The sequence below is a fragment of the Ascaphus truei genome, unplaced genomic scaffold (genome assembly GCF_040206685.1).
Source record: "Ascaphus truei isolate aAscTru1 unplaced genomic scaffold, aAscTru1.hap1 HAP1_SCAFFOLD_418, whole genome shotgun sequence".
NCBI classification, from domain to species: Eukaryota; Metazoa; Chordata; class Amphibia; order Anura; family Ascaphidae; genus Ascaphus; species Ascaphus truei.
In genome coordinates, this window is record NW_027456749.1 from 55,287 (window position 1) to 83,103 (window position 27,817).

The 27,817-nt window shown below is 45.4% G+C and overlaps 1 protein-coding gene across 1 annotated transcript in view; it reads left to right on the forward strand.

Annotated features, from left to right (window-relative positions):
- LOC142484010 (fibronectin type III domain-containing protein 4-like) overlaps positions 1-27,817 on the forward strand; it is a 134,470-nt gene that overhangs the window by 42,906 nt on the left and 63,747 nt on the right. The window contains exon 2 of the mRNA XM_075583970.1: positions 6,315-7,138. Coding sequence (XP_075440085.1) covers positions 6,997-7,138 — 142 coding nt within the window. The 5' untranslated portion in view covers positions 6,315-6,996. The remainder of the gene's footprint in view (positions 1-6,314; positions 7,139-27,817) is intronic.

A 27,817-nucleotide genomic window follows, 5' to 3' on the forward strand; every position in this document is an offset into this window, starting at 1 on the left:
TCACAACATGTACTTCTAGTTCCCAATACTCCTCACACCATGTACTTCTAGTTCCCAATACTCCTCACAACATGTACTTCTAGTTCCCATTACTCCTCACACCATGTACTTCTAGTTCCCAATACTCCTCACATCATGTACTTCTAGTTCCCAATACTCCTCACAACATGTACTTCTAGTTCCCATTACTCCTAACAACATGTACTTCTAGTTCCCATTACTCCTCACAACATGTACTTCTAGTTCCCATTACTCCTCACAACATGTACTTCTAGTTCCCAATACTCCTCACAACATGTACTTCTAGTTCCCAATACTCCTCACAACATGTACTTCTAGTTCCCATTACTCCTCACACCTTGTACTTCTAGTTCCCATTACTCCTCACAACATGTAATTCTAGTTCCCATTACTTCTCACAACATGTACTTCTAGTTCCCATTATTCCTCACAACATGTAATTCTAGTTCCCATTACTTCTCACAACATGTACTTCTAGTTCCCATTACTCCTCACAACATGTACTTCTAGTTCCCAATACTCCTCACAACATGTACTTCTAGTTCCCATTACTCCTCACAACATGTACTTCTAGTTCCCATTACTCCTCACACCTTGTACTTCTAGTTCCCATTACTCCTCACACCTTGTACTTCTAGTTCCCAATACTCCTCACACCATGTACTTCTAGTTCCCATTACTCCTAACAACATGTACTTCTAGTTCCCATTACTCCTCACAACATGTACTTCTAGTTCCCATTACTCCTCACAACATGTACTTCTAGTTCCCATTACTCCTCACAACATGTACTTCTAGTTCCCAATACTCCTCACACCATGTACTTCTAGTTCCCAATACTCCTCACACCATGTACTTCTAGTTCCCAATACTCCTCACAACATGTACTTCTAGTTCCCATTACTCCTCACACCTTGTACTTCTAGTTCCCATTACTCCTCACAACATGTACTTCTAGTTCCCATTACTCCTCACAACATGTACTTCTAGTTCCCATTACTCCTCACACCTTGTACTTCTAGTTCCCAATACTCCTCACAACAAGTACTTCTAGTTCCCAATACTCCTCACAACATGTACTTCTAGTTCCCATTACTCCTCACAACATGTACTTCTAGTTCCCATTACTCCTCACAACATGTACTTCTAGTTCCCAATACTCCTCACACCATGTATTTCTAGTTCCCATTACTCCTCACACCTTGTACTTCTAGTTCCCAATACTCCTCACAACATGTACTTCTAGTTCCCAATACTCCTCACACCATGTACTTCTAGTTCCCAATACTCCACACAACATGTACTTCTAGTTCCCAATACTCCTCACACCATGAACTTCTAGTTCCCAATACTCCTCACAACATGTACTTCTAGTTCCCATTACTCCTCACACCTTGTACTTCTAGTTCCCAATACTCCTCACAACAAGTACTTCTAGTTCCCAATACTCCTCACAACATGTACTTCTAGTTCCCATTACTCCTCACAACATGTACTTCTAGTTCCCATTACTCCTCACAACATGTACTTCTAGTTCCCAATACTCCTCACACCATGTATTTCTAGTTCCCATTACTCCTCACACCTTGTACTTCTAGTTCCCAATACTCCTCACAACATGTACTTCTAGTTCCCAATACTCCTCACACCATGTACTTCTAGTTCCCAATACTCCTCACAACATGTACTTCTAGTTCCCATTACTCCTCACACCTTGTACTTCTAGTTCCCAATACTCCTCACAACAAGTACTTCTAGTTCCCAATACTCCTCACAACATGTACTTCTAGTTCCCATTACTCCTCACAACATGTACTTCTAGTTCCCATTACTCCTCACAACATGTACTTCTAGTTCCCAATACTCCTCACAACATGTACTTCTAGTTCCCAATACTCCTCACACCATGTACTTCTAGTTCCCAATACTCCTCACAACATGTACTTCTAGTTCCCAATACTCCTCACACCATGTACTTCTAGTTCCCAATACTCCTCACAACATGTACTTCTAGTTCCCATTACTCCTCACACCATGTACTTCTAGTTCCCAATACTCCTCACATCATGTACTTCTAGTTCCCAATACTCCTCACAACATGTACTTCTAGTTCCCATTACTCCTAACAACATGTACTTCTAGTTCCCATTACTCCTCACAACATGTACTTCTAGTTCCCATTACTCCTCACAACATGTACTTCTAGTTCCCAATACTCCTCACAACATGTACTTCTAGTTCCCAATACTCCTCACAACATGTACTTCTAGTTCCCATTACTCCTCACACCTTGTACTTCTAGTTCCCATTACTCCTCACAACATGTAATTCTAGTTCCCATTACTACTCACAACATGTACTTCTAGTTCCCATTATTCCTCACAACATGTAATTCTAGTTCCCATTACTTCTCACAACATGTACTTCTAGTTCCCATTACTCCTCACAACATGTACTTCTAGTTCCCAATACTCCTCACAACATGTACTTCTAGTTCCCATTACTCCTCACAACATGTACTTCTAGTTCCCATTACTCCTCACACCTTGTACTTCTAGTTCCCATTACTCCTCACACCTTGTACTTCTAGTTCCCAATACTCCTCACACCATGTACTTCTAGTTCCCATTACTCCTCACAACATGTACTTCTAGTTCCCATTACTCCTCACACCATGTACTTCTAGTTCCCATTACTCCTCACACCTTGTACTTCTTGTTCCCATTACTCCTCACACCATGTAATTCTAGTTCCCATTACTCCTCACACCATGTACTTCTAGTTCCCATTACTCCTCACACCTTGTACTTCTAGTTCCCATTACTCCTCACACCATGTACTTCTAGTTCCCAATACTCCTCACACCATGTACTTCTAGTTCCCATTACTCCTCACACCATGTACTTCTAGTTCCCATTACTCCTCACACCTTGTACTTCTAGTTCCCTATACTCCTCACAACATGTACTTCTAGTTCCCATTCTCCTGCACACACTTCTTCTCTTCTCACCCCCCTACGGACAGCCTAAACATGTCAACATACCTTCTTTTACCTATATATCTCCGTGGGGAGGGGGGGGGGGTTGGACAGGTGAGCGTACGGGGAGATAGTTGTGACCCCGTATGTATCCCTACTGCTGCGGGAGGAAACGACCCCCTGTCCTTGTGCGCTTTTGCCTTCAGCCCCTTTCCCTTCCTTCGCTGCTTCGCAGACTTGCTCAACGCGTGTAACTGTTTTCTCATGCGCTTTAACCCTGGCGTCTCCTCGCGGTTTGCGCCACTGCTTGCGTCTGATTCGGTGCCCGCCCTTTGCGCTCCTACTATCTCCACTGTATGAACCTTGGGACTCAGTCTGAACCTGTAACAACTGACCCCACGTCACTAAAATCCTCATCACTTTCATACCCGGCATTATCCTGCCCACCTGTTCCTGCACCTGGGACACCTGGCTGACCGGTCCTGGATCTTTGGCTCAGCACACGGCTCTTAGTGCTGGTTCCTGTCTCGGTGACACTTCCCTGTGCCCCTGGTACCGGCATATCCACTGGGGGGCTGCTCCTGAACAGGGGGGCACCAGGTGACCCCGTAGCCATGACTGGGGCAGGGGCAACTATAGGAGGAGGGGAAGGGGTGTGTTTAGCCCACCATTGCATGGCAAGACACCCTGGGTGGGGTGCTGCGTGCCATGGGGACATGTGTAAAAGGGGGGTTGACCGCAGGGGTAGCGTGCAGGAGGGTAGCTACATCCCTGGCGTCCAGCAGCTGTGTGGACAAGTGGGAGGGCGGCAGGGCTTGCAACAACAGCAACCCCATCTGTCGCACGGGAGGTAGGGGGGAGCTGGGACGGGTGCAGGAGATGCTGGGTCAGGCACGAGAGGTAGGGGGGAGTTGGGACGGGTGCAGGAGATGCTGGGTCAGGCACGGGAGGTAGGAGGGAGCTGGGACGGGTGCAGGAGATGCTGGGTCAGGCACGGGAGGTAGGGGGGAGCTGGGACGGGAGCAGGAGATGCTGGGTCAGGCACGGGAGGTAGGGGGGAGCTGGGACGGGTGCAGGAGATGCTGGGTCAGGCACAGGAGGTAGGGGGGAGCTGGGACGGGAGCAGGAGATGCTGGGTCAGGCACGGGAGGTAGGGGGGAGCTGGGACGGGAGCAGGAGATGCTGGGTCAGGCACGGGAGGTAGGGGGGAGCTGGGACGGGAGCAGGAGATGCTGGGTCAGGCACGGGAGGTAGGGGGGAGCTGGGACGGGTGCAGGGAGGTAGGGGGGAGCTGGGACGGGAGCAGGAGATGCTGGGTCAGGCACGGGAGGTAGGGGGGAGCTGGGACGGGAGCAGGAGATGCTGGGTCAGGCACGGGAGGTAGGGGGGAGCTGGGACGGGTGCAGGAGATGCTGGGTCAGGCACGGGAGGTAGGGGGGAGCTGGGACGGGAGCAGGAGATGCTGGGTCAGGCACGGGAGGTAGGGGGGAGCTGGGACGGGAGCAGGAGATGCTGGGTCAGGCACGGGAGGTAGGGGGGAGCTGGGACGGGAGCAGGAGATGCTGGGTCAGGCACGGGAGGTAGGGGGAACTGGGACGGTGCAGGAAGCATGGGTGGTGCTGGGACGGGAGCAGGAGATGCTGGGTCAGGCACGGGAGGTAGGGGGGAGCTGGGACGGGTGCAGGAGATGCTGGGTCAGGCACGGGAGGTAGGGGGGAGCTGGGACGGGTGCAGGAGATGCTGGGTCAGGCACGGGAGGTAGGGGGGAGCTGGGACGGGAGCAGGAGATGCTGGGTCAGGCACGGGAGGTAGGGGGGAGCTGGGACGGGAGCAGGAGATGCTGGGTCAGGCACGGGAGGTAGGGGGGAGCTGGGACGGGTGCGTGACACATGGGAAGCATGGGAGGCAATGGTATGGGTGCGTGAAATGCTGGGGCAGGCAAGGGAGGCATGGGATCTGCTGCAGTGGGGTACATTGGGAACTCCACTGCAGCCGTGGGAGGGGATCGGAGCAGCCATGGGGGGATCAGAGCAGCTGTGTGGGGGATCGGTGCAGCTGTGGGGGGGATCGGTGCAGCTGTGTAGGGGATCGGAGCAGCCATGGGGGGATCGGAGCAGCCATGGGAGGGGATCGGAGCAGCTGTGGGGGGGATTTGAGCAGCCATGTGGGGGGGGGGGATTGGAGGCCATTGGGGGGGATCGGTGCATTTGTAGGAGGGGAATCAGAGCAGCCGTGGGGGGGGATCAGAGCAGCCATGTGGGGGATCGGAGTAGCCGTTGGGGGGGGGGGGGATCGGAGCAGCCGTGGGGGGGGGGGATCGGAGCAGCCATGGGGGGGGGATCAGAGCAGCCATGTGGGGGATCGGAGTAGCCGTTGGGGGGATCAGAGGAGCCGTGGGGGGGGGGGATCAGAGCAGCCGTGGGGGGGATCGGAGCAGCCGTGGGGGGGATCGGAGCAGCCGTGGGAAGGAGCAGTGCATAGTTCACCGCCCTGGTAGCCGTAGTGGTGGATGTGGGGGGGTGTTCTGCTCTCCTTCTCCTCACAGCTGATCCTGCAGCCTGGGGAGAGCAGGCACCATAGTGAGGCTGGGGGCGGAGCTTGGGGGCGGAGCTTCTTCCTCCAAACTGCTAGAACATCTCGTGTTCTCCTTTATGATCAACTTACTTTCTTAATTCCCACGCCCTACTGGACCCTTCGCCGCATCACTCGTGTCTCGTGTCCGTGTAGCTTTGGCGTCTGCAGACCACCCGCCAGCTATTATCGCGGAAGTGACGTCCTTGGACTCGATGGAGTATTTTTGGAGGCTGAAAGCTCTCATCGCCCCCTCTCACTTTGGGAACCGAACAGCACAGCGAAACTCCAACGCGTTTCATGGTAGTATCCACTCCGCCAGGGAGTAGTGTTGCTTTACTCCTACCTGTCATTGGTTAATTAAAATCTCCATAAAAAACATATAAAAACATCATTATATGTACGCACCGTCCTTATGTCATCTATATATGTACGCACCGTCCTTATGTCACCTATATATATACGCACCGTCCTTATGTCACCTATATATGTACGCACCGTCCTTATGTCATCTATATATGTACGCACCGTCCTTATGTCATCTATATATGTGTATATTTTACGTGTTTTAGAGAGGAGATTATCTCTAAAATGTAATGATATATTGGGCATCTAAACAATTTTCCTTTAAACAAAAATTCACAAAGCCAACTAATTAAAAAAATAGTTTAGATGCCCAATATATAACGACCTTTTAATAGTGGAAGAGAATTCCCTGTAATGTTGACTTCTGTCCTCTCTTTAGGAAGCAGAGATTTCAGGCTGTCTCACTCCACACCCCACAGAGCGGCACGGCCGAGGCTCCAGCTGACCTCACGTCTGGGAGGCTGTCTCGCTCCACACCCCACAGAGTGGCACAGCCGAGGCTCCAGCTGACCTCACGTCTGGGAGGCTGTCTCGCTCCACACCCCACAGAGCGGCACGGCCGAGGCTCCAGCTGACCTCACGTCTGGGAGGCTGTCTCGCTCCACACCCCACAGAGCGGCACGGCCGAGGCCTCCAGCTGACCTCACGTCTGGGAGGGTGTCTCGCTCCACACCCCACAGAGCGGCACGGCCGAGGCTCCAGCTGACCTCACGTCTCGGAGGCTGTCTCGCTCCACACCCCACAGAGCGGCACGGCCGAGGCTTCCAGCTGACCTCACGTCTGGGAGGGTGTCTCGCTCCACACCCCACAGAGCGGCACGGCCGAGGCTTCCAGCTGACCTCACGTCTGGGAGGGTGTCTCGCTCCACACCCCACAGAGCGGCACGGCCGAGGCTCCAGCTGACCTCACGTCTGGGAGGGCTGGACCTTCTGGACCTTCATCCTGTGTGTAACCCCTTCACTGCCCCAGCCAGGGATGGGAACACGCGCTGAGATCCCCAAACGGGAACCTGGGAAGCTTTAGGGAAAACCCACAGGGATTAGCCTGGACTAGAAGACCCAATGACTTGTTGTTCCTCACTGACCGTTCGATCCAAGGGCTGTGTGCCGGGCCTGAGTGTGCGGGAGATGGCCCATATTCCCATGTATCTGAACCCGGCTGTGCTGGTTCTGTTCAGCTGTGACCTCTGTCTGGTGAGAGCAAGTAAGTGCAGGGTCTTATGGGACAGGGGCAATATCGAGAGGTAACTGGGATAAAACAACATTAATGGAAAAGTACTAGTGTTGTATGTATGTATGTCTTTATATATGTATGTATGTCTTTATATATGTATGTATGTATGTCTTTATATATGTATGTATGTATGTATGTCTTTATATATGTATGTATGTCTTTATATATGTATGTATGTATGTCTTTATATATGTATGTATGTATGTATGTCTTTATATATGTATGTATGTATGTCTTTATATATGTATGTATGTATGTGTCTTTATATATGTATGTATGTATGTCTTTATATATGTATGTATGTATGTCTTTATATATGTATGTATGTATGTCTTTATATATGTATGTATGTCTTTATATATGTATGTATGTATGTATGTCTTTATATATGTATGTATGTATGTCTTTATATATGTATGTATGTATGTCTTTATATATGTATGTATGTATGTATGTCTTTATATATGTATGTATGTATGTCTTTATATATGTATGTATGTATGTATGTCTTTATATATGTATGTATGTATGTCTTTATATATGTATGTATGTATGTCTTTATATATGTATGTATGTATGTCTTTATATATGTATGTATGTCTTTATATATGTATGTATGTATGTCTTTATATATGTATGTATGTATGTATGTCTTTATATATGTATGTATGTATGTCTTTATATATGTATGTATGTATGTCTTTATATATGTATGTATGTATGTCTTTATATATGTATGTATGTATGTATGTATGTCTTTATATATGTATGTATGTATGTATGTATGTCTTTATATATGTATGTATGTATGTCTTTATATATGTATGTATGTCTTTATATATGTATGTATGTATGTCTTTATATATGTATGTATGTATGTATGTATGTATGTATGTATGTATGTATGTATGTCTTTATATATGTATGTATGTATGTATGTATGTATGTCTTTATATATGTATGTATGTATGTATGTATGTCTTTATATATGTATGTATGTATGTATGTATGTATGTATGTCTTTATATATGTATGTATTGTGACAAACGGCTTACTCCGGGGCTCCGCCGTCTGTCCGGGACTGTTAGAACACGGTCTTTTAGGGTAGGTTAAATGATGAGACGTCACGTACTGTTCCTTTAAACAGGCTATGCCTGGTTTATTCAGTCCCAGGCACTGAGACTGCCACAGTTTAAACAGAAAACAAAGCCAAACAAAAAGCTGCTCGTCTGAGCGATAACTTAAACTTAGATGTCCCTGACTCAGAGTTGGAAGTGGCTTGTCCACTTCCACCAACAAAATAAGTACCTTTGCAGTCTTTAGACAAACTAACAGAATGAATGAAGCGATTTGGGAAAGAGGCTTTCTCACCCCTCTGCAGTTCAGCAGCCTTCCAGGCTCTTGGGCGGGGCCCAGAGGAAACAGGAAACAGGTCTTATATACCTGAACTCTAATCAGCATGACAGGTGACAGAAAACAGGCAGCAGACAAACTGTGGAATGGAGTGCCTGTACCACGAGGCTGCCCTGTTCAGCTTAGACAGGACAGAAACTGTTCAGTATCCTGGGAGCCCTGTATATGGAGTTTATTACCAACCCCTGGTTTCTGTCACATATCCTCCCCCCCAGCTCAGACCTCGAGGGGTGAGCGACCATGGATATTAGGGAGTGCATCCTTGACAACCCGTCGGCATTGCCATGTTTGTGCCCCGACCTGTGTTCCACAGAAAATTTAAAGGGCTGTAGGCTTAGGAACCACCTGGTCACCCTAGCGTTCTTCTCCCTATTTTGACACATCCAGGTAAGGGGTGCATGATCTGTGACCAATCGGAACTTTCTCCCCAACAGATAATACTTGAGTGTCTCTACAGCCCACTTTATTGCGAGACACTCTTTCTCGACTATGGAGTAATTTTTCTCCTGGGGATTTAGTTTCCTACTTAAATAAAGGATGGGGTGCTCCTCCCCTTGAGACTCCTGGGAGAGTACCGCCCCCAGCCCTACCTCAGATGCGTCGGTTTGGACTACGAACTCTTTGGAGAAGTCAGGTGTGACCAACACTGGTTGGGCACAGAGAGCTTCTTTCAGGCTTCTAAAGGCCTGTTCGGCTTCGGGGGACCACTTTACCATTAGCGGTCCTCTTGCTTTTGTGAGGTCGGTTAGTGGGGTTGCCTTAGTTGCAAAATTGGGAATAAACCTCCTATAGTAGCCAATTAACCCCAAAAAGGTCCTTACTTGTTTTTTTGTGACTGGCCTTGGCCAATTTTGTATCGCCTCTACTTTGAGTGTTTGTGGTTTGAGTAACCCTCTACCAATAGAATACCCCAGATACTTGGCCTCCTCCAGACCAATAGTGCATTTAGCGGGGTTAGCAGTTAGTCCAGCAGACCGAACTGCGTCGAGCACAGCTTGGACCTTTGGAAGGTGGGACTGCCAATCTTCACTATGGATTACCACATCATCCAGGTAGGCGGCAGCGTACCGAACATGTGGTTTTAAAATTTTATCCATCATTCTTTGGAATGTGGCGGGAGCTCCATGTAAGCCAAAAGGCAGCACCTTATATTGAAAGAGGCCGTCTGGGGTTGAGAAGGCTGTTTTTTCTTTTGCCCTTTCTGTGAGGGGAACCTGCCAGTACCCTTTTGTTAGGTCTAGGGTTGTGAGATATCGGGCTTTGCCCAGTCTCTCTACAAGTTCATCCACCCTGGGCATAGGATAAGTATCAAATTTTGACACCGCGTTTAGTTTCCGGTAGTCATTACAAAACCTTGTTGTACCGTCTGGCTTTGGGACTAAAACTATAGGGCTGTTCCACCCACTTTGGGATTCCTCAATTACGCCTAGTTTTAGCATTTTTTTAACCTCTAAACTTATAGCCTCTCTCTTGGCCTCTGGGATTCGGTACGGTTTAAGGTTAACTCGGACCCCCGGTTCAGAGACTATGTCATGTTTAATTACGTTAGTTTTACCTGGCTGTGTAGAGAAGATTTCTTTGTTCCTTCTCACTAAACTCTGGACCTCTCGTTTCTGATGCACGGACAGTGTTTCAGCTATGCTAACCTCTGGGTCAGTTTCTTGATTCTCTGACGGACCTGGGGGTACTAGGGTTAACAAGACCTCTCTATCTTTCCAGGGCTTGAGTAGGTTTATATGGTAAATTTGCTCAGGTTTCCTCCTACCTGGCTGCCTTACCCTATAATTTACTTCTCCCACTCTTTCCAAGACCTCATATGGCCCATGCCATTTAGCAAGGAATTTACTCTCCACGGTGGGAACCAGAACTAGTACCCTATCACCTGGAAAAAAAATTCTGACCCTAGCACCCTTATTATACGTATTCCTTTGTGCTTCTTGAGCTTTCTCCATGTGTTCCCTCACTATGGGTAGGACTGCAGCAATGCGGTCCTGCATTTGGGCAACATGCTCTATTACACTTCTGTAAGGGGTAACCTCGTGTTCCCAAGTTTCTTTGGCTATATCCAGTAAGCCCCTTGGATGTCGGCCATACAATAGTTCAAACGGGGAGAAGCCTGTGGATGACTGGGGAACTTCCCTAATGGCAAATAACAGGTATGGTAACAAACAGTCCCAGTTTTTCCCATCCTTATCGACCGCCCGGCGTAACATGCTCTTTAAGGTTTTATTGAACCTTTCCACTAAACCATCTGTTTGTGGATGATAGACTGAGGTTCTGAGATGCTTGATTTTTAGGAGTTTACATAGCTCTTTTGTTACTTGGGACATAAATGGTGTTCCCTGGTCAGATAAGATCTCTTTAGGAATTCCGACCCGGGAAAACAGAAGTACTAACTCTTTTGCTATGTTTTTAGCAGAGGTGCTACGTAGGGGAACTGCCTCCGGATATCGGGTAGCATAATCTAATATTACCAATATATGCTGATGTCCCCTAGCAGACTTTATTAGGGGTCCTACTAGATCCATAGCAATCCGGTCAAATGGTACCTCTATTATGGGAAGGGGTACCAATGGGCTGCGGTATGCTTTGAACGGGGCGGTGATCTGACATTCTGGGCATGAGGAACAATAGTTTGTAATTTCTGCCAGAACCCCAGGCCAATAAAAGCTTCGGAGAACCTTTTCTTTTGTCTTTTCCACCCCTAGGTGTCCCCCCAATGGATGACTATGTGCGAGGTGTAATACTACGTTACGGAATGTCCGTGGTACCAACAATTGTTTAGTTGTAACTGATTTTCTTTTATCAACCCGATATACTAGGTCGTTCTCTACCTCGAAGTAGGGGTAAGCAAGTGACCTATCTGGTTGGCCATGAGTACTATTCTGGTCCCGTATATTTCCCCTTGCTACCGCTAATGTGGGGTCCTCCCACTGGGCCTTCTTAAAACTCCCAGGACTGACCTCTAGGTCAGCGAGGGTCTTATCCTGTACTGGGGTGGTAAGTGCCTGATCAACATCTTGATTTGGGGTATTCCCTACCAAAGTAGTGATGGGGAAGGGAATTTCACAGCACTCCTCCTTTTCCCCTTTCTTATTTGGGCCCTCGTCAACCTCCATTTCTGAAAAAGGGAAAGGATTTGTTTCTTCTAACACTTCGTTATGGTCTGCTATTGAACTCTGGGCGCTATTCTGAGCTGGGGACCACATTTTTAGAAAATGGGGAAAGTCGGTCCCTATTAACACATCATGTGCCAGTTTGGGTACAACACCCACCTTGAAATCTAAAGAACCAAATTCTGTTTCAAAAAAAACATCAACAGTGGAATATTCATGATTATCCCCATGTATACAACAAATTGCCACTCTTTGTGAACTGTTTACCTGTTTCTTCTTAATGGGCAATAGGTATTCGGACACTAGTGTGACCATACTCCCAGAGTCAAGAAGTGCCCGAACCCTCTTACCATTAACCTTTACAAATGCCCACAGATGGTTATTCAAGGGGTCCTCTGGGCTAGGGCCCATACATTGGGACAACAGCGAATAAGGTTCCACGCTGTTGCATTGCATGGGCTCCTCATTTAGTGGGCAGATTTTTGCTGTGTGGCCCCTCTCATGACAATTTACACATTTAGGTACATAGTCTGTGTCCCACTTAGAGCCTTTTCCCGGCTCCCCATGTTGGCTATTGCCCTTAGTGTGCGAACCACTGTTGCTGGTGCTGCGTGAAGGTGGTCGCCGCTCTTCAGCTCCCCTTAACCCCGGTACCCTTTTACCGTCTCTGGAAGAGTCCTGGAACCTCGGGTAGTGGGGTTGCTCCACGACTGTGGGTTGTGGGTGCTCTCCTGCTGCATTGTACCTTTCTACGAGGGCCACAAGCTCATCCGCATTGTGGGGGTCACTCCGACTGACCCAATGGCGTAAGGCAGAGGGAAGTTTCCTCAAGAACTGGTCCATGACCAACCGTTCCACGATGTGGCTTGCTGAGTTGATCTCGGGTTGTAGCCACTTCCGGGCGAGGTGGATGAGGTCATACATCTGGCTTCGGGTGGCTTTATCCATCGTGAAGGACCATGCGTGAAACCTTTGGGCGCGAACAGCCGTGGTTACGCCGAGGCGGGCGAGGATCTCGAACTTCAATTTGGCATAGACGTTAGCTTCGGCTGGCTCTAGATCAAAGTAAGCCTTCTGGGGTTCGCCGCTTAGGAAGGGTGCGATTAGACCAGCCCACTCAGCTTCTGGCCATCCCTCTCTCTGTGCCGTGCGTTCAAACGTGAGAAGATAGGCTTCCACATCATCCGAGGGTCCCATCTTCTGAAGGTAGTGGCTTGCCCTGGTCATTTTCGGAACTGGGGCTGCCACTGCCAGTGGAAGGTTACTGATAGTCTCCCTCAGGATCTCGAGTTCCTGCTGTAAGCCCTGAGCGAACCGCTGTTGCTCCTCTTTCAGCAAGCGGTTTGTCTCTTGCTGGTTTGCATTCGCCTGTTGCAGGGCTTCATTCGCGTCTCTCTGGACAGCGACATTGCGTACCAGCGCACTCACCACGTCTTCCATCTTGTTTGGAGAGAGAGAAAAAAAAACCTTTTTTTTTTTTCTTTAAAGTTCTTTAACCCCCAGACCTTTTAGTGTTCTGCCCGCATTCTCCACCATATGTGACAAACGGCTTACTCCGGGGCTCCGCCGTCTGTCCGGGACTGTTAGAACACGGTCTTTTAGGGTAGGTTAAATGATGAGACGTCACGTACTGTTCCTTTAAACAGGCTATGCCTGGTTTATTCAGTCCCAGGCACTGAGACTGCCACAGTTTAAACAGAAAACAAAGCCAAACAAAAAGCTGCTCGTCTGAGCGATAACTTAAACTTAGATGTCCCTGACTCAGAGTTGGAAGTGGCTTGTCCACTTCCACCAACAAAATAAGTACCTTTGCAGTCTTTAGACAAACTAACAGAATGAATGAAGCGATTTGGGAAAGAGGCTTTCTCACCCCTCTGCAGTTCAGCAGCCTTCCAGGCTCTTGGGCGGGGCCCAGAGGAAACAGGAAACAGGTCTTATATACCTGAACTCTAATCAGCATGACAGGTGACAGAAAACAGGCAGCAGACAAACTGTGGAATGGAGTGCCTGTACCACGAGGCTGCCCTGTTCAGCTTAGACAGGACAGAAACTGTTCAGTATCCTGGGAGCCCTGTATATGGAGTTTATTACCAACCCCTGGTTTCTGTCACAGTATGTATGTATGTATGTCTTTATATATGTATGTATGTATGTATGTATGTCTTTATATATGTATGTATGTATGTATGTATGTATGTATGTATGTATGTCTTTATGTATGTATGTATGTATGTCTTTATATATGTATGTATGTATGTATGTATGTATGTCTTTATATATGTATGTATGTATGTATGTATGTATGTATGTCTTTATATATGTATGTATGTATGTATGTCTTTATATATGTATGTATGTATGTCTTTATATATGTATGTATGTATGCCTTTATATATGTATGTATGTATGTATGTATGTATGTCTTTATATATGTATGTATGTATGTATGTATGTATGTATGTATGTCTTTATATATGTATGTATGTATGTCTTTATATATGTATGTATGTATGTCTTTATATATGTATGTATGTATGTCTTTATATATGTATGTATGTATGTCTTTATATATGTATGTATGTCTTTATATATGTATTGTGATGTCCCCACCATGTTGCAGTCTCTTTTATCCAGATCAAAGGCAGGGAAACATAGTGTTGATGCACAGGAGGGTTTATTTGCCAGGTACAAAGCAGGAACAGGGTTAACTTATAACATAAAACAGAAACAAAAACCTAACTCCTTTTCAGAGTTCTGACTAACACAGCTTAGTCCCTAACTACCAGTGGGGGAAACTAAGCTCTTTCCCCACGTTAGACACTGTACCTGCAGCTTCCCTTCGCAGTATCTCACAGGGCTGTCTGTGTGTTCCTTCAGATTGGCACAGCAGCAGCACAGGAAGCTGTCTGTGCTGCCTTTTAACCTTGAAGCTCATTAATTAGGGCTCAGGTGAGAGTGAAGGGAACACACCCTGGAAGGTGCTGGGTCCTATGTACCTCCCCTCAAACACCTTTTGCTTCAATATATCACATATCCCCCCCATTGCTCAATCGTTATCGGGTGAGCACTTGAAAATAGGGAGGTGTATACTCGGGACAATGCATCAGCATTTCCATGTTTGGAGCCTGGCCTGTGTTCAACTGTGAGCTGGAACCCCTGGAGACTCAAAAACCAGCGAGTTACCCGAGCATTCCTTTCCTTATTTTGTTGCATGTACTTTAAGGGTGCATGGTCGGTTATTAGGGTAAATTTTCTCCCTAATAAATAATATTTTAGAGTCTCTAACGCCCATTTGATGGCCAAGCCCTCTTTCTCAACTACGGCATATCTCTTCTCGTGGACAGTTACCTTTCTGCTGATATAGATGATGGGGTGTTCCTCCGCTCCGACTCTTTGTGACAGGACCACTCCTATCCTACATCGGAAGCGTCACGCTGAACCTGAAATTCCCTGTTGAAGTCCGGGGTGATCAGGACGGGATGAGCACATAAGGCGTCTTTTAAGCTTTGGAAAGCTTTCTCCGCCTGGTCAGACCACTTCACCATGACCGAACTCTTCCCTTTCGTTAGGTCGGAGAGAGGGGTTGAGAGGGTGGCAAAGTCTGGTATAAAGCGACGGTAGTAACCGGCCAGGCCGAGGAAGGCTTTAACCTGTTTCTTAGTTACTGGTCTCGGCCATTCCCTAATTGTCTTCAGCTTTGCCACCTGTGGTTTCACAAGCCCTCTACCAACCGTATACCCTAAGTACTTGGTCTCTTCTAAACCGATGGCACACTTAGCAGGGTTTGCCGTCAGACCCGCTTCCTCCAGGGAGTCTAGCACTGCCTGTACCTTTTCCAGGTGAGAGCCCCAGTCATTACTGTGAATGATCACATCATCCAGGTAGCTCGCGGCATAGTCTGTATGGGACTTCAAAACCCGGTCCATCAATCTCTGAAAGGTTGCTGGAGCCCCATGTAGACCGAAGGGTAGGACCTTATATTGGTATAGCCCGCCTGGTGTGGAAAATGCTGTTTTTTCTTTAGCAGCCTATGTTAGAGGTACCTGCCAATACCCCTTAGTCAGATCAAGGGTAGTTAAGTATCGGGCATCACCTACCCTGTCTATCAGTTCGTCTACCCGTGGCATAGGGTATCAAATTTGGAGACTGCATTTAGTTTCCTAAAATCATTACAGAACCTGATTGAGCCATCCGGTTTCGGAACCAACACGATAGGGCTCGACCAGTTACTGAATGACTCCTCGATTACGTCGAGGTCCAACATTTTCTGCACCTCCTCTTTAACGGTCTGTCGCCTAGCCTCAGGTAGTCTATAGGGCTTAAGATGTATGACCTTCCCAGGTTCTGTATGGATGTTATGCTCAATAACCGAGGTTCTCCCGGGTACAGGGGAGAAAACTCGGGCATTGCGCACAAGAAACTCCTTTACCTCCTGTTTCTGAGTGCCAGACAAGGTGTCAGCAATTTTCATTTCCGGAACAGAAGGTTCCCTAGATGGTACAGTCCGAACTACAGTAACCAACGCTTCCCTCTCTTTCCAGGGCTTTAGGAGATTCACGTGATACAACTGTTCTGGCTTCCTCCTCCCGGGCTGACTAACTCTGTAATTGACCTCTCCTACTCTTTCTAGGACTTTGTAGGGTCCCCGCCAGGTGGCCAAAATGTTACATTCTACTTTAGGTACCAGCACTAACACCTTATCTCCCGGCCCAAACACCCTAAGTCTGGCATTCCTGTTATAAGAGTTCTGCTGTGAACTCTGGGCTTGCTGCATGTGTTGTCGCACAATCGGCAACACTGCTGCAATGCGACCCTGCATCTGGGAAATATGCTCGATTATGCTACGGTGGGGTGTCTCTTTGAGCATATCAAGTATACCTCGTGGGTGTCTCCCATACAACAACTCAAAAGGGGAGTAACCTGTAGATGCCTGAGGGACTTCTCTTACGGCAAACAATAAACACGGTAAGAGAAAATCCCAGTTTTTACCATCTCGGTCTATGGCCTTCCGCAACATATGTTTAAGAGTCTTGTTAAACCGCTCCACTAGGCCGTCGGTTTGCGGGTGATAGACCGAGGTGTGTAAATGTTTGATATTCAACAACCTGCATAGCTCTTTCGTAACCCGGGACATAAAAGGGGTTCCTTGGTCTGTTAATATTTCCGTGGGGATCCCGACCCGAGTAAACAACAACATTAATTCTTTGGCTATGCCTTTAGCAGATGTATTCTGGAGGGGAACCGCTTCCGGATATCTTGTGGCATAGTCTACAATGACTAGAATGTGTTGATGGCCCCGTGCTGACTTTGGTAATGGGCCTACCAGATCCATTCCGATACGTTCAAAAGGAACTTCAATAATGGGCAAGGGTACTAACGGACTACTGAACGATTTTACTGGTGAGGTCATTTGACACTCTGGACATGTCTCACAATAACGTTCTACGTCTTTGTGTAGACCCGGCCAGTAAAATTGCGCCTTTATTCTATCAGTGGTTTTCTTTACCCCTAGGTGTCCTCCCAGGACATGGCTATGGGCCAGGTCCATTACCTGGCTTCTAAAGGGCTTTGGCACCAGTAACTGCTCTAACCTATCAGGGTCATCTCTTTCCACCCTATATACCAAGTCATTGTTGTAGATAAAGTAGGGTGGTGATGGCGTAACCTCAGGGTTAACTGGTATCCCATTTATGCTCACTACTGTGGCTTTGGCGTTTACTAGCGTCAAATCGTCTAGTTGGGCAGAGGCAAACTTTACGGGAGCAACCTGTAAATCCTGAAAATCTAGTTCTGGAGTGTCCTCAACCTCAGGTCCTTCACCTGCCATAACCTCTAATACAGAACCAAGGTCTACTGGATCGGGAACCTCAGACCTCAAGGGCACATCCTGAACACAATCAGACTTCCTTTCCCATAGTTCCCAAAACCATGGGAAATCCTGACCCACTAGTACCTCATACATCAGATTCGGCACTACCCCGACCTGATGATGTACTGGGCCGATGGGGTTTTCTATGTACACTTGTGCAGCCGGGTAAGTACGATCATCCCCATGGATACAGGTTACCTGTAAGGAGACCCCTGGTAGAAACCCAGACTGGACTTTATGTGCAGCGACCAACGTAACTGTACTACCAGTGTCAAGCATTGCACTTACAGGTGTCCCCTCTATTTTGACTTCACACATCTTATTCCTCTCTAAATGACCTTTCTCTATCACAGTCTGCTTAACAGCAGGAACCCCGCCCGAAAAATACCCCACAGAAATGTCACATTGCATTCGGTCAAGGTTCATAGGGCAAACTGCCGCCACATGTCCAAGTTCATGACATTTGTAGCACTCAGTGTACTTCCCAAAACTGGGTCGGGGGGTTTTCTCCAGTCTATTGGAAGGAGTGGGGCTAGAGTCCCTTCTATGGGCCGTGGGATTTCCATCTCCTTTATGGGAGTCTATGAGTCTCTGTGGGCCACTAGGCCGAGGAACAGTCTTACCGGAACTCCTGATGTGCGGGGACCTGCGACCGGGAAACTCACCGGGACTTGTATTCCGGGCCATCTCCTCAGCAGCAAAGTGGCGTTCCACTAAAGCGACCAACTGCTCTGCGCTTTGGGGGTCATTCTGGCTGACCCACTTCTGAACGGTGCGAGGGAGACCCCTCAGGAACCGGTCTATGACGACCCTTTCGACGACAGCGGCGGCTGTACATTCGTCAGGCTGGAGCTATTTCCGCGCATAGTGGATGAGGTCGTAGATTTGGGAGCGGGGAGCCTTTTCTGCATCGTAACGCCAGGAGTGGAACCGCTGGGCCCGAACTGCGACAGTAACATCTAGCCATGCCATAATCTCAGCCTTCAGGGTTTCATAGTTTTCCGCCTGCTCTGGCTCCAAGTCATAATAGGCCTTCTGCGAGTCCCCCACCAGGAAAGGAGCAATTATTCCAGCCCACTGCTCAACTGGCCACCCTTCGCGCACTGCGGTGTGCTCGAAAATTGACAGGTACGCCTCAACGTCATCGTCCATCGTCATTTTCTGAATAAGGTGCGATTTTACCTGGTGAGCGACCTGTGGGGCCACGCTAGTCTGGGCGGAAATTTTCTCCCCCAAGACTCGGAGCTCCTGGTGTAGGCGACGTTGCGCCTAGTGCTGTTCATCTTTTAGCGTCTGATGTAGGGACAGCGCCATCTGCTTTACTAACGCTGCAGTACTTTCCGTTTGTGACTTTGCAATCTGTTGTAAGCTCTCATTATGGGATTTTGACATCTCCTGCAAACCCCGCAATAGGATAGCAGCATTTTCTGTTTGCTTGTACTGGAGCGAGGACAGAAACGCCTCCATTTTCCACTTTCACTGCCTTGTGGACTGCCCGCATTAAACTCCACCAATTGTGATGTCCACACCACGTTGCAGTCTCTTTTATCCAGATCAAAGGCAGGGAAACGTAGTGTTGATGCACAGGAGGGTTTATTTGCCAGGTACAAAGCAGGAACAGGGTTAACTTATAACATAAAACAGAAACAAAAACCTAACTCCTTTTCAGAGTTCTGACTAACACAGCTTAGTCCCTAACTAACAGTGGGGGAAACCTAAGCTCTTTCCCCACTTTAGACACTGTACCTGCAGCTTCCCTTTGCAGTATCTCACAGGGCTGTCTGTGTGTGCGCCTTCAGACCAGCACAGCAGCAGCACAGGAAGCTGTCTGTGCTGCCCGTTAACCTTGAAGCTCATTAATTAGGGCTCAGGTGAGAGTGAAGGGAACACACCCTGGAAGGTGCTGGGTCCTATGTACCTCCCCTCAAACACCACCTGCTTCAATATATCACAGTATGTATGTCTTTATATATGTATGTATGTATGTCTTTATATATGTATGTATGTATGTATGTATGTCTTTATATATGTATGTATGTATGTATGTATGTATGTATGTATGTATGTATGTATGTATGTCTTTATATATGTATGTATGTATGTCTTTATATATGTATGTATGTATGTCTTTATATATGTATGTATGTATGTCTTTATATATGTATGTATGTATGTCTTTATACTGTATATGTATGTATGTATGTCTTTATGTATGTATGTATGTATGTATGTCTTTATATATATATGTATGTATGTATGTATGTATGTCTTTATGTATGTATGTATGTATGTATGTCTTTATATATGTATGTATGTATGTCTTTATATATGTATGTATGTATGTATGTCTTTATATATGTATGTATGTCTTTATATATGTATGTATGTATGTCTTTATATATGTATGTATGTATGTATGTCTTTATATATGTATGTATGTATGTCTTTATATATGTATGTATGTATGTGTCTTTATATATGTATGTATGTATGTCTTTATATATGTATGTATGTATGTCTTTATATATGTATGTATGTATGTCTTTATATATGTATGTATGTATGTCTTTATATATGTATGTATGTATGTATGTCTTTATATATGTATGTATGTATGTCTTTATATATGTATGTATGTATGTATGTCTTTATATATGTATGTATGTATGTCTTTATATATGTATGTATGTATGTATGTCTTTATATATGTATGTATGTATGTCTTTATATATGTATGTATGTATGTCTTTATATATGTATGTATGTATGTCTTTATATATGTATGTATGTCTTTATATATGTATGTATGTATGTCTTTATATATGTATGTATGTATGTATGTCTTTATATATGTATGTATGTATGTCTTTATATATGTATGTATGTATGTCTTTATATATGTATGTATGTATGTCTTTATATATGTATGTATGTATGTATGTATGTCTTTATATATGTATGTATGTATGTATGTATGTCTTTATATATGTATGTATGTATGTCTTTATATATGTATGTATGTCTTTATATATGTATGTATGTATGTCTTTATATATGTATGTATGTATGTATGTATGTATGTATGTATGTCTTTATATATGTATGTATGTATGTATGTATGTATGTATGTATGTCTTTATATATGTATGTATGTATGTATGTATGTCTTTATATATGTATGTATGTATGTATGTATGTATGTATGTATGTATGTATGTATGTATGTATGTCATTATATATGTATGTATGTATGTATGTATGTATGTCTTTATATATGTATGTATGTATGTATGTATGTCTTTATATATGTATGTATGTATGTATGTATGTATGTCTTTATGTATGTATGTATGTATGTATGTATGTCTTTATATATGTATGTATGTATGTATGTATGTCTTTATATATGTATGTATGTATGTATGTATGTATGTATGTATGTATGTCTTTATATATGTATGTATGTATGTATGTATGTCTTTATATATGTATGTATGTATGTCTTTATATATGTATGTATGTATGCCTTTATATATGTATGTATGTATGTATGTATGTATGTCTTTATATATGTATGTATGTATGTATGTATGTATGTATGTCTTTATATATGTATGTATGTATGTCTTTATATATGTATGTATGTATGTCTTTATGTATGTATGTATGTATGTCTTTATATATGTATGTATGTATGTCTTTATATATGTATGTATGTATGTCTTTATATATGTATGTATGTATGTCTTTATGTATGTATGTATGTATGTATGTCTTTATATATGTATGTATGTATGTCTTTATATATGTATGTATGTATGTCTTTATATATGTATGTATGTATGTCTTTATATATGTATATATGTATGTATGTATGTCTTTATATATATATGTATGTATGTCTTTATATATGTATGTATGTATGTCTTTATATATGTATGTATGTATGTATGTCTTTATATATGTATGTATGTCTTTATATATATATATGTATGTATGTCTTTATATATGTATGTATGTATGTCTTTATATATGTATGTATGTATGTATGTCTTTATATATGTATGTATGTATGTCTTTATATATGTATGTATGTATGTATGTCTTTATATATGTATGTATGTATGTCTTTATATATGTATGTATGTATGTCTTTATATATGTATGTATGTCTTTATATATGTATGTATGTCTTTATATATGTATGTATGTATGTCTTTATATATGTATATATGTATGTATGTATGTCTTTATATATATATGTATGTATGTCTTTATATATGTATGTATGTATGTCTTTATATATGTATGTATGTATGTATGTCTTTATATATGTATGTATGTATGTCTTTATATATGTATGTATGTCTTTATATATGTATGTATGTATGTATGTCTTTATATATGTATGTATGTATGTCTTTATATATGTATGTATGTATGTATGTCTTTATGTATGTATGTATGTCTTTATATATGTATGTATGTATGTCTTTATATATGTATGTATATATGTATGTGTGTATGTCTTTATATATGTATGTATGTATGTCTTTATATATGTATGTATGTATGTATGTATGTATGTCTTTATATATGTATGTATGTATGTCTTTATATATGTATGTATATATGTATGTGTGTATGTCTTTATATATGTATGTATGTCTTTATATATGTATGTATGTATGTCTTTATATATGTATGTATGTATGTCTTTATATATGTATGTATGTCTTTATGTATGTATGTATGTCTTTATATATGTATGTATGTATGTATGTCTTTATATATGTATGTATGTATGTCTTTATATATGTATGTATGTATGTCTTTATATATGTATGTATGTATGTCTTTATATATGTATGTATGTCTTTATGTATGTATGTATGTCTTTATATATGTATGTATGTATGTCTTTATATATGTATGTATGTATGTATGTATGTCTTTATATATGTATGTGTTTATGTCTTTATATATGTATGTATGTATGTCTTTATATATGTATGTGTGTATGTCTTTATGTATGTATGTATGTATGTATGTATGTATGTATGTATGTATGTATGTATGTATGTATGTACTGTAGTGCCGACGATTATTCTAAAACAAACCTGGGGCAATCTCCAAAAAGACCCAGGTACATGCTGGGTACATGCTGGGTGCATGCTGGGTACATGCTGGGTACATGCTGGGTGCATGCTGGGTACATGCTGGGTGCATGCTGGGTACATGCTGGGTACATGCTGGGTGCATGCTGGGTACATGCTGGGTACATGCTGGGTGCATGCTGGGTACATGCTGGGTACATGCTGGGTGCATGCTGGGTACATGCTGGGTACATGCTGGGTGCATGCTGGGTACATGCTGGGTACATGCTGCAACATTTCACACATTTCTGCAGACAGACTAATGGCCCATCGGATTAACAGAGGGGGACTGAATGGGACTGCCAGGGACCCCTGCTGTGTTAATCCGATGGGCCATTAGTCTCTGCAGAAATGTCACTGAAATGTACCCGGCATGTACCCGGCATGTACCCGGCATGTACCCAACATGTGCCCAACATGTGCCCAGCATGTGCCCAGCATGTACCCAGCATGTACCCGGCATGTACCCAGCATGTACCCGGCATGCACCCGGCATGCACCCAACATGTACCCAGCATGTACCCGGCATGCACCCGGCATGTACCCGGCATGTGCCCGGCATGTGCCCAGCATGTACCCGGCATGTACCCAGCATGTACTCAGCATGTACCCGGCATGTACCTGGCTTGTTTAAGGCAAGCTTTAGAATACTCGTTGGCTTGTCTGTATGTATTTATATAGCGCCATTAATGTACCGAGCGCTTCACAGCAGTAATAGGTGGATAGGGATGGTTAGTTGGGTACTGAGGGGAAGGGCATTCCAGAGGTGCGGGGCAGTCAGTGAGAAAGGTTTAAGGCGAGATATGTATTCTGGAACCAGGGTCACGTGTAGGATGTGAATTGAGTCAGATAGCTTAACTCATCCCTTCCCTCTTCCAAAGCACAACTAGTCCTTTTGTCTTTTCTAGCTTTGAGGGAAATAAAGGTACTTTTAGGTGTGGTAGTGTGGTAGAGAGTGCTCCTCTAAGAGGAGTGCTCTGTATCAAAGGAAGGACGTGGTAAAAACGGAATGGCCTTGCCAGGAGTGATAGCATGGAAGGTACTAACTCAGTGTCCTTTGGCTTGAAAAGGAAGTAAGGGGAGAAGTGTCACACAGGAAAGTAATGGGACTGAACTATCTTGTCAGCAGAGACAGGGGAGGGTAGAATAGCCCATTTTTACATAAGAGGGCTGAGAGGTTGCTATAGCAACCCACGGACTATGTGGGTAGAGCAGGGATTGAAACAATGTGTCTATAACACAGACACTGTCAGTCTTCAGAGCAGAGACGCATACAACCGAATAAGGAGCTGACAGGCAGAAGCTGCAAAGGGGGACGGGGGCGACAATCCTGTTCCAGGACAATATGGCTTTAGATACAAAGGGGGTAGAAAGAAGACATCCTTGAGAAGAACGCAAGAGTCGGGATGGTGCATAGCGAGAAGTTAGGGCTGAGATGTAAGGAGGGGCAGAAGAATGTAAAGCTTTAAAAGTGAGGAGAAGAATTGAGTGTGAGATGCGGGATTTGATCGGAAGCCAGGAGAGGGATTTCAGGAGGGGAGATGCGGAGACAGATTTAGGAAAGAGTAGAGTGATTCTGGCAGCAGCGTTTAGGATAGATTGTAGGGGAGACAGGTGAGAGGCAGGAAGGCCGGACAGCAGGAGGTTACAGTAATCAAGACGGGAGAGAATGAGGGCCTGAGTCAGAGTTTTAGCAGTCGAGCAGCAGAGGAAAGGGCGTATCTTTGTTATAATGCGGAGGAAAAAGCGACAGGTTTTAGAAATGTTTTGAATGTGAGGAGCGAATGTGAGAGAGGAGTCGAGTGTGACCCCTAGGCAGCGTGCTTAGGCTACTGCATGTATATTTTGTGGGGGCTCAGGGGTTCCTAAAATGAGCTTGCTGGGTTTCTGTGTGTTGTTTGTTAACTTACTGCTGCGGCAGAGTTTATTCGAGCATTTGCCCGTTCTCTGCCGCAGCAGTAACCTGGCGCGCGCCGGAGGGTGCCGGGCGCGCGCCGAAGCAGCGGAAGAGCGCCCTTTGATCGGGGCGCTCTCCCTACCGCTGCCGGGTCCGCCGGGTCCCCCGGAACCCCCTGCCGCCGTCCCGCGATCGCGGGACACTAGGGCTCCCTCGGGGAGCCCTGGACGCGCGTGCAGGGGGCGCTGACACCCGATGACGCGTGACCGCGCATCGGTGACGCGCGGCACGCCGAGGGAGTGGGGCTAGCAAGCCGGGGCATCCCCCGGCTTGCGGAACTAGCCCTGCTCGATTTAAACGTGTCGGCAGTGTATTTTCAGCTATCTCAGCTGTTGGGGGTTAGTGGCTCCTCCTTCCCAGGTTTTAAGCCCGCCCCTCCCCACTTCCCAAGTTAGCAGGTCCCTTTCATTTTCTGGATATAGATCCAATGTTGGTCTTTCTCCCTCCTAATGGATGTAAATGAGAATTTTAATCCTAATAGAGGTATATTAGTATTTTTTCTGGTAGTGTTAGGACCTGTGAACGGGTGTCTGCCTTACATAGTTACATAGTTACATAGTTACATAGTTACATGGTAGATGAGGTTGAAAAAAGACATAGGTCCATCAAGTTCAACCTATGCTAAATTTAGACAACAGATACTTTATCCTATATCTATACTTACTTATTGATCCAGAGGAAGGCAAACAAAAAACCCCATTAAGGGGAAAAATAAATTCCTTCCTGACTCCAAGAATTGGCAATCGGATTAATCCCTGGATCAACATCCTTCCCATGTATACTTATTTGGTATATCCCTGTATACCTTTCCCATCTAAAAACATGTCCAACCTTTTTTTGAACAAATCTATTGTATCTGCCATCACAGTCTCCATGGGTAATGAATTCCACACTGTAACCGCCCTTACTGTAAAGATCCCCTTCCTTTGTTGCTGGTGAAATTTCCTTTCCTCCAACCTTAAGGGATGGCCCCGAGTCCTTTGTACTGCCCGTGTGATGAATAGTTCTTTTGAAAGCTCCTTGTATTGTCCCTGAATATATTTGTATATAGTTATCATATCTCCTCTTAGACGCCTCTTTTCTAATGTAAATACATCTAATTTAGCTAGCCTCTCCTCATAAGTTAGAATGTCCATCCCCTTTATTAATTTGGTGGCTCTTCTCTGCACTCTCTCTAGTTCCAAAATGTATTTTCTTAGGATTGGTGCCCAAAATTGTACTCCATATTCAAGGCATGGTCTTACTAATGCTTTGTAAAGGGGCATAATTATGTTTACTTCCCTTCCATCCATTGCCCGTTTGATGCAAGATAAGATCTTGTTTGCCTTTTGCAGCTACTGCATGACATTGGGCACTATTGCTAAGCCTGCAGTCTACAAGCACTCCTAAATCCTACTCCATCAGGGATTCCCCCAATATATCTCCATTTAATTTGTATGTCGCCTTTTTATTCTTGCATCCCAAATGCATGACCTTACATTTATCTGTATTAAACCTCATTTGCCATTTACCTGCCCACGTTTCCAGCCTCTCCAAGTCCTTCTGAAGAGAAATTACATCCTGCTCTGATTCTATTACCTTACACAATTTAGTATCATCAGCAAAGATGGAGACTTTGCTCTCGATGCCAACCTCAAGGTCATTAATAAACAAGTTAAAAAACAGGGGTCCCAGTACCGATCCCTGAGGTACTCCATGTCACGCCTGTATGCCCGCAGACCTGGCAAGACCCCAGTACTGAGGTGGGAACGGTATTACCACACACCCACAGCAGTGAGGGCGTGCCCGGAGTGTGGTATGGCGTTGCTGGGCCTGTTGGAAGATAGTTAGTGCTGCTTGCAACGTCTTGGTGGTAAAGCGTAAGGATAGTGGTGTCCGTGCGCCAGAGTCCAGGGATCCAGAAATCAGAGTAGTCAAGTTCGTAAGCCAAGTCCAGGGGTTACAGAGGTCAGCAAGGTAGAGTTCGTAAGCAGGGTTCAAGGGCAACAGAGAGCAGAGTAGTCCAGGACGAGCAGGGGTCAAACCAGAGATAAGCAGGAGCAGGAACAGGTTGGAACACAGAGAGAGCAAAGCATAGGACTGCACACACAGGGATAACAGAAGCTATGCAGAGCAATGAGAGAAAGGACAGACAGGGGTTATAAAGGAGGGAACACCAATAGGAGAGAGAGGAGGAGCAGAGGGAGAAGTGGGAGACAGCAGGGATAGGTTAGGAGAAGAGGAGGAGACAGGGAAACCAGTAAGGGAGATCGCCTGCAGGGCATGGGAGGAGGAATCAGGAGACTGGAAACCCCTAGAGAAGGAGCGTGTGCGCGCGCCCTCTGTAATCTGAGAGTGTGCGCGCACAGGCTGCATCACGAGGCGCGCGGAGCACCGCGGGGACACCTGCAGAGGGGAATGAAGGAACGGAGGGAACAGCCGCCGGAGGTAAGGACATGGGTGCAGATACCGAGGGGGCCTGAGAGTGGGGAACGCTGCAGCAGGGGTTCGGGGACCACGCATGTACGCGAGCCTTGCGGGGCGCGCGCCGTGGCATGGGACCGGCGTCAGAGGCTGCCGGAGAGGGACAGGTGTGGATAGAAGAAGGGAGGCTGGCAGGGGAAGGGACAGAGAGGGTAGGTAAGCGTGTGACATCAGGGACACATGAAGGGGAAGGAATCACCTGAACCGTCACAGTATCCCCCCCTTGAGGATCGATCTCCGAGCGATCCAGCCACGGTTTTTGAGGAAATTTTTGATGGAATAGTTGGAGTAGTCTCGAGGCATGGATGTGACGTGCTGGTACCCATGAACGCTCCTCCGGACCATAGCCCTTCCAGTGGACGAGGAACTGGAGCTTGTTTTTAGAGCAGCGTGAATCAATGATGGATTGGACCTCGTACTCTTGTTGTCCTAGGGTGGACACTGGGTTGGGTTTACGGGAAGGATCCGGAAAATGCGAGCTCTGTACAAAGGGTTTAAGCAGGGAGACGTAAAACACGGAAGGAATCCTCATGGTGGGGGGTAGGTCAAGACGATAAGCGACTGGGTTGATTTTTTCTATGATTTTGAATGGGCCCAGAAATCTTGGTGATAGTTTAGGCGATGGAGTTTTGAGCCTGATATTCCTCGAGGACAACCACACTTTGTCAACAGACT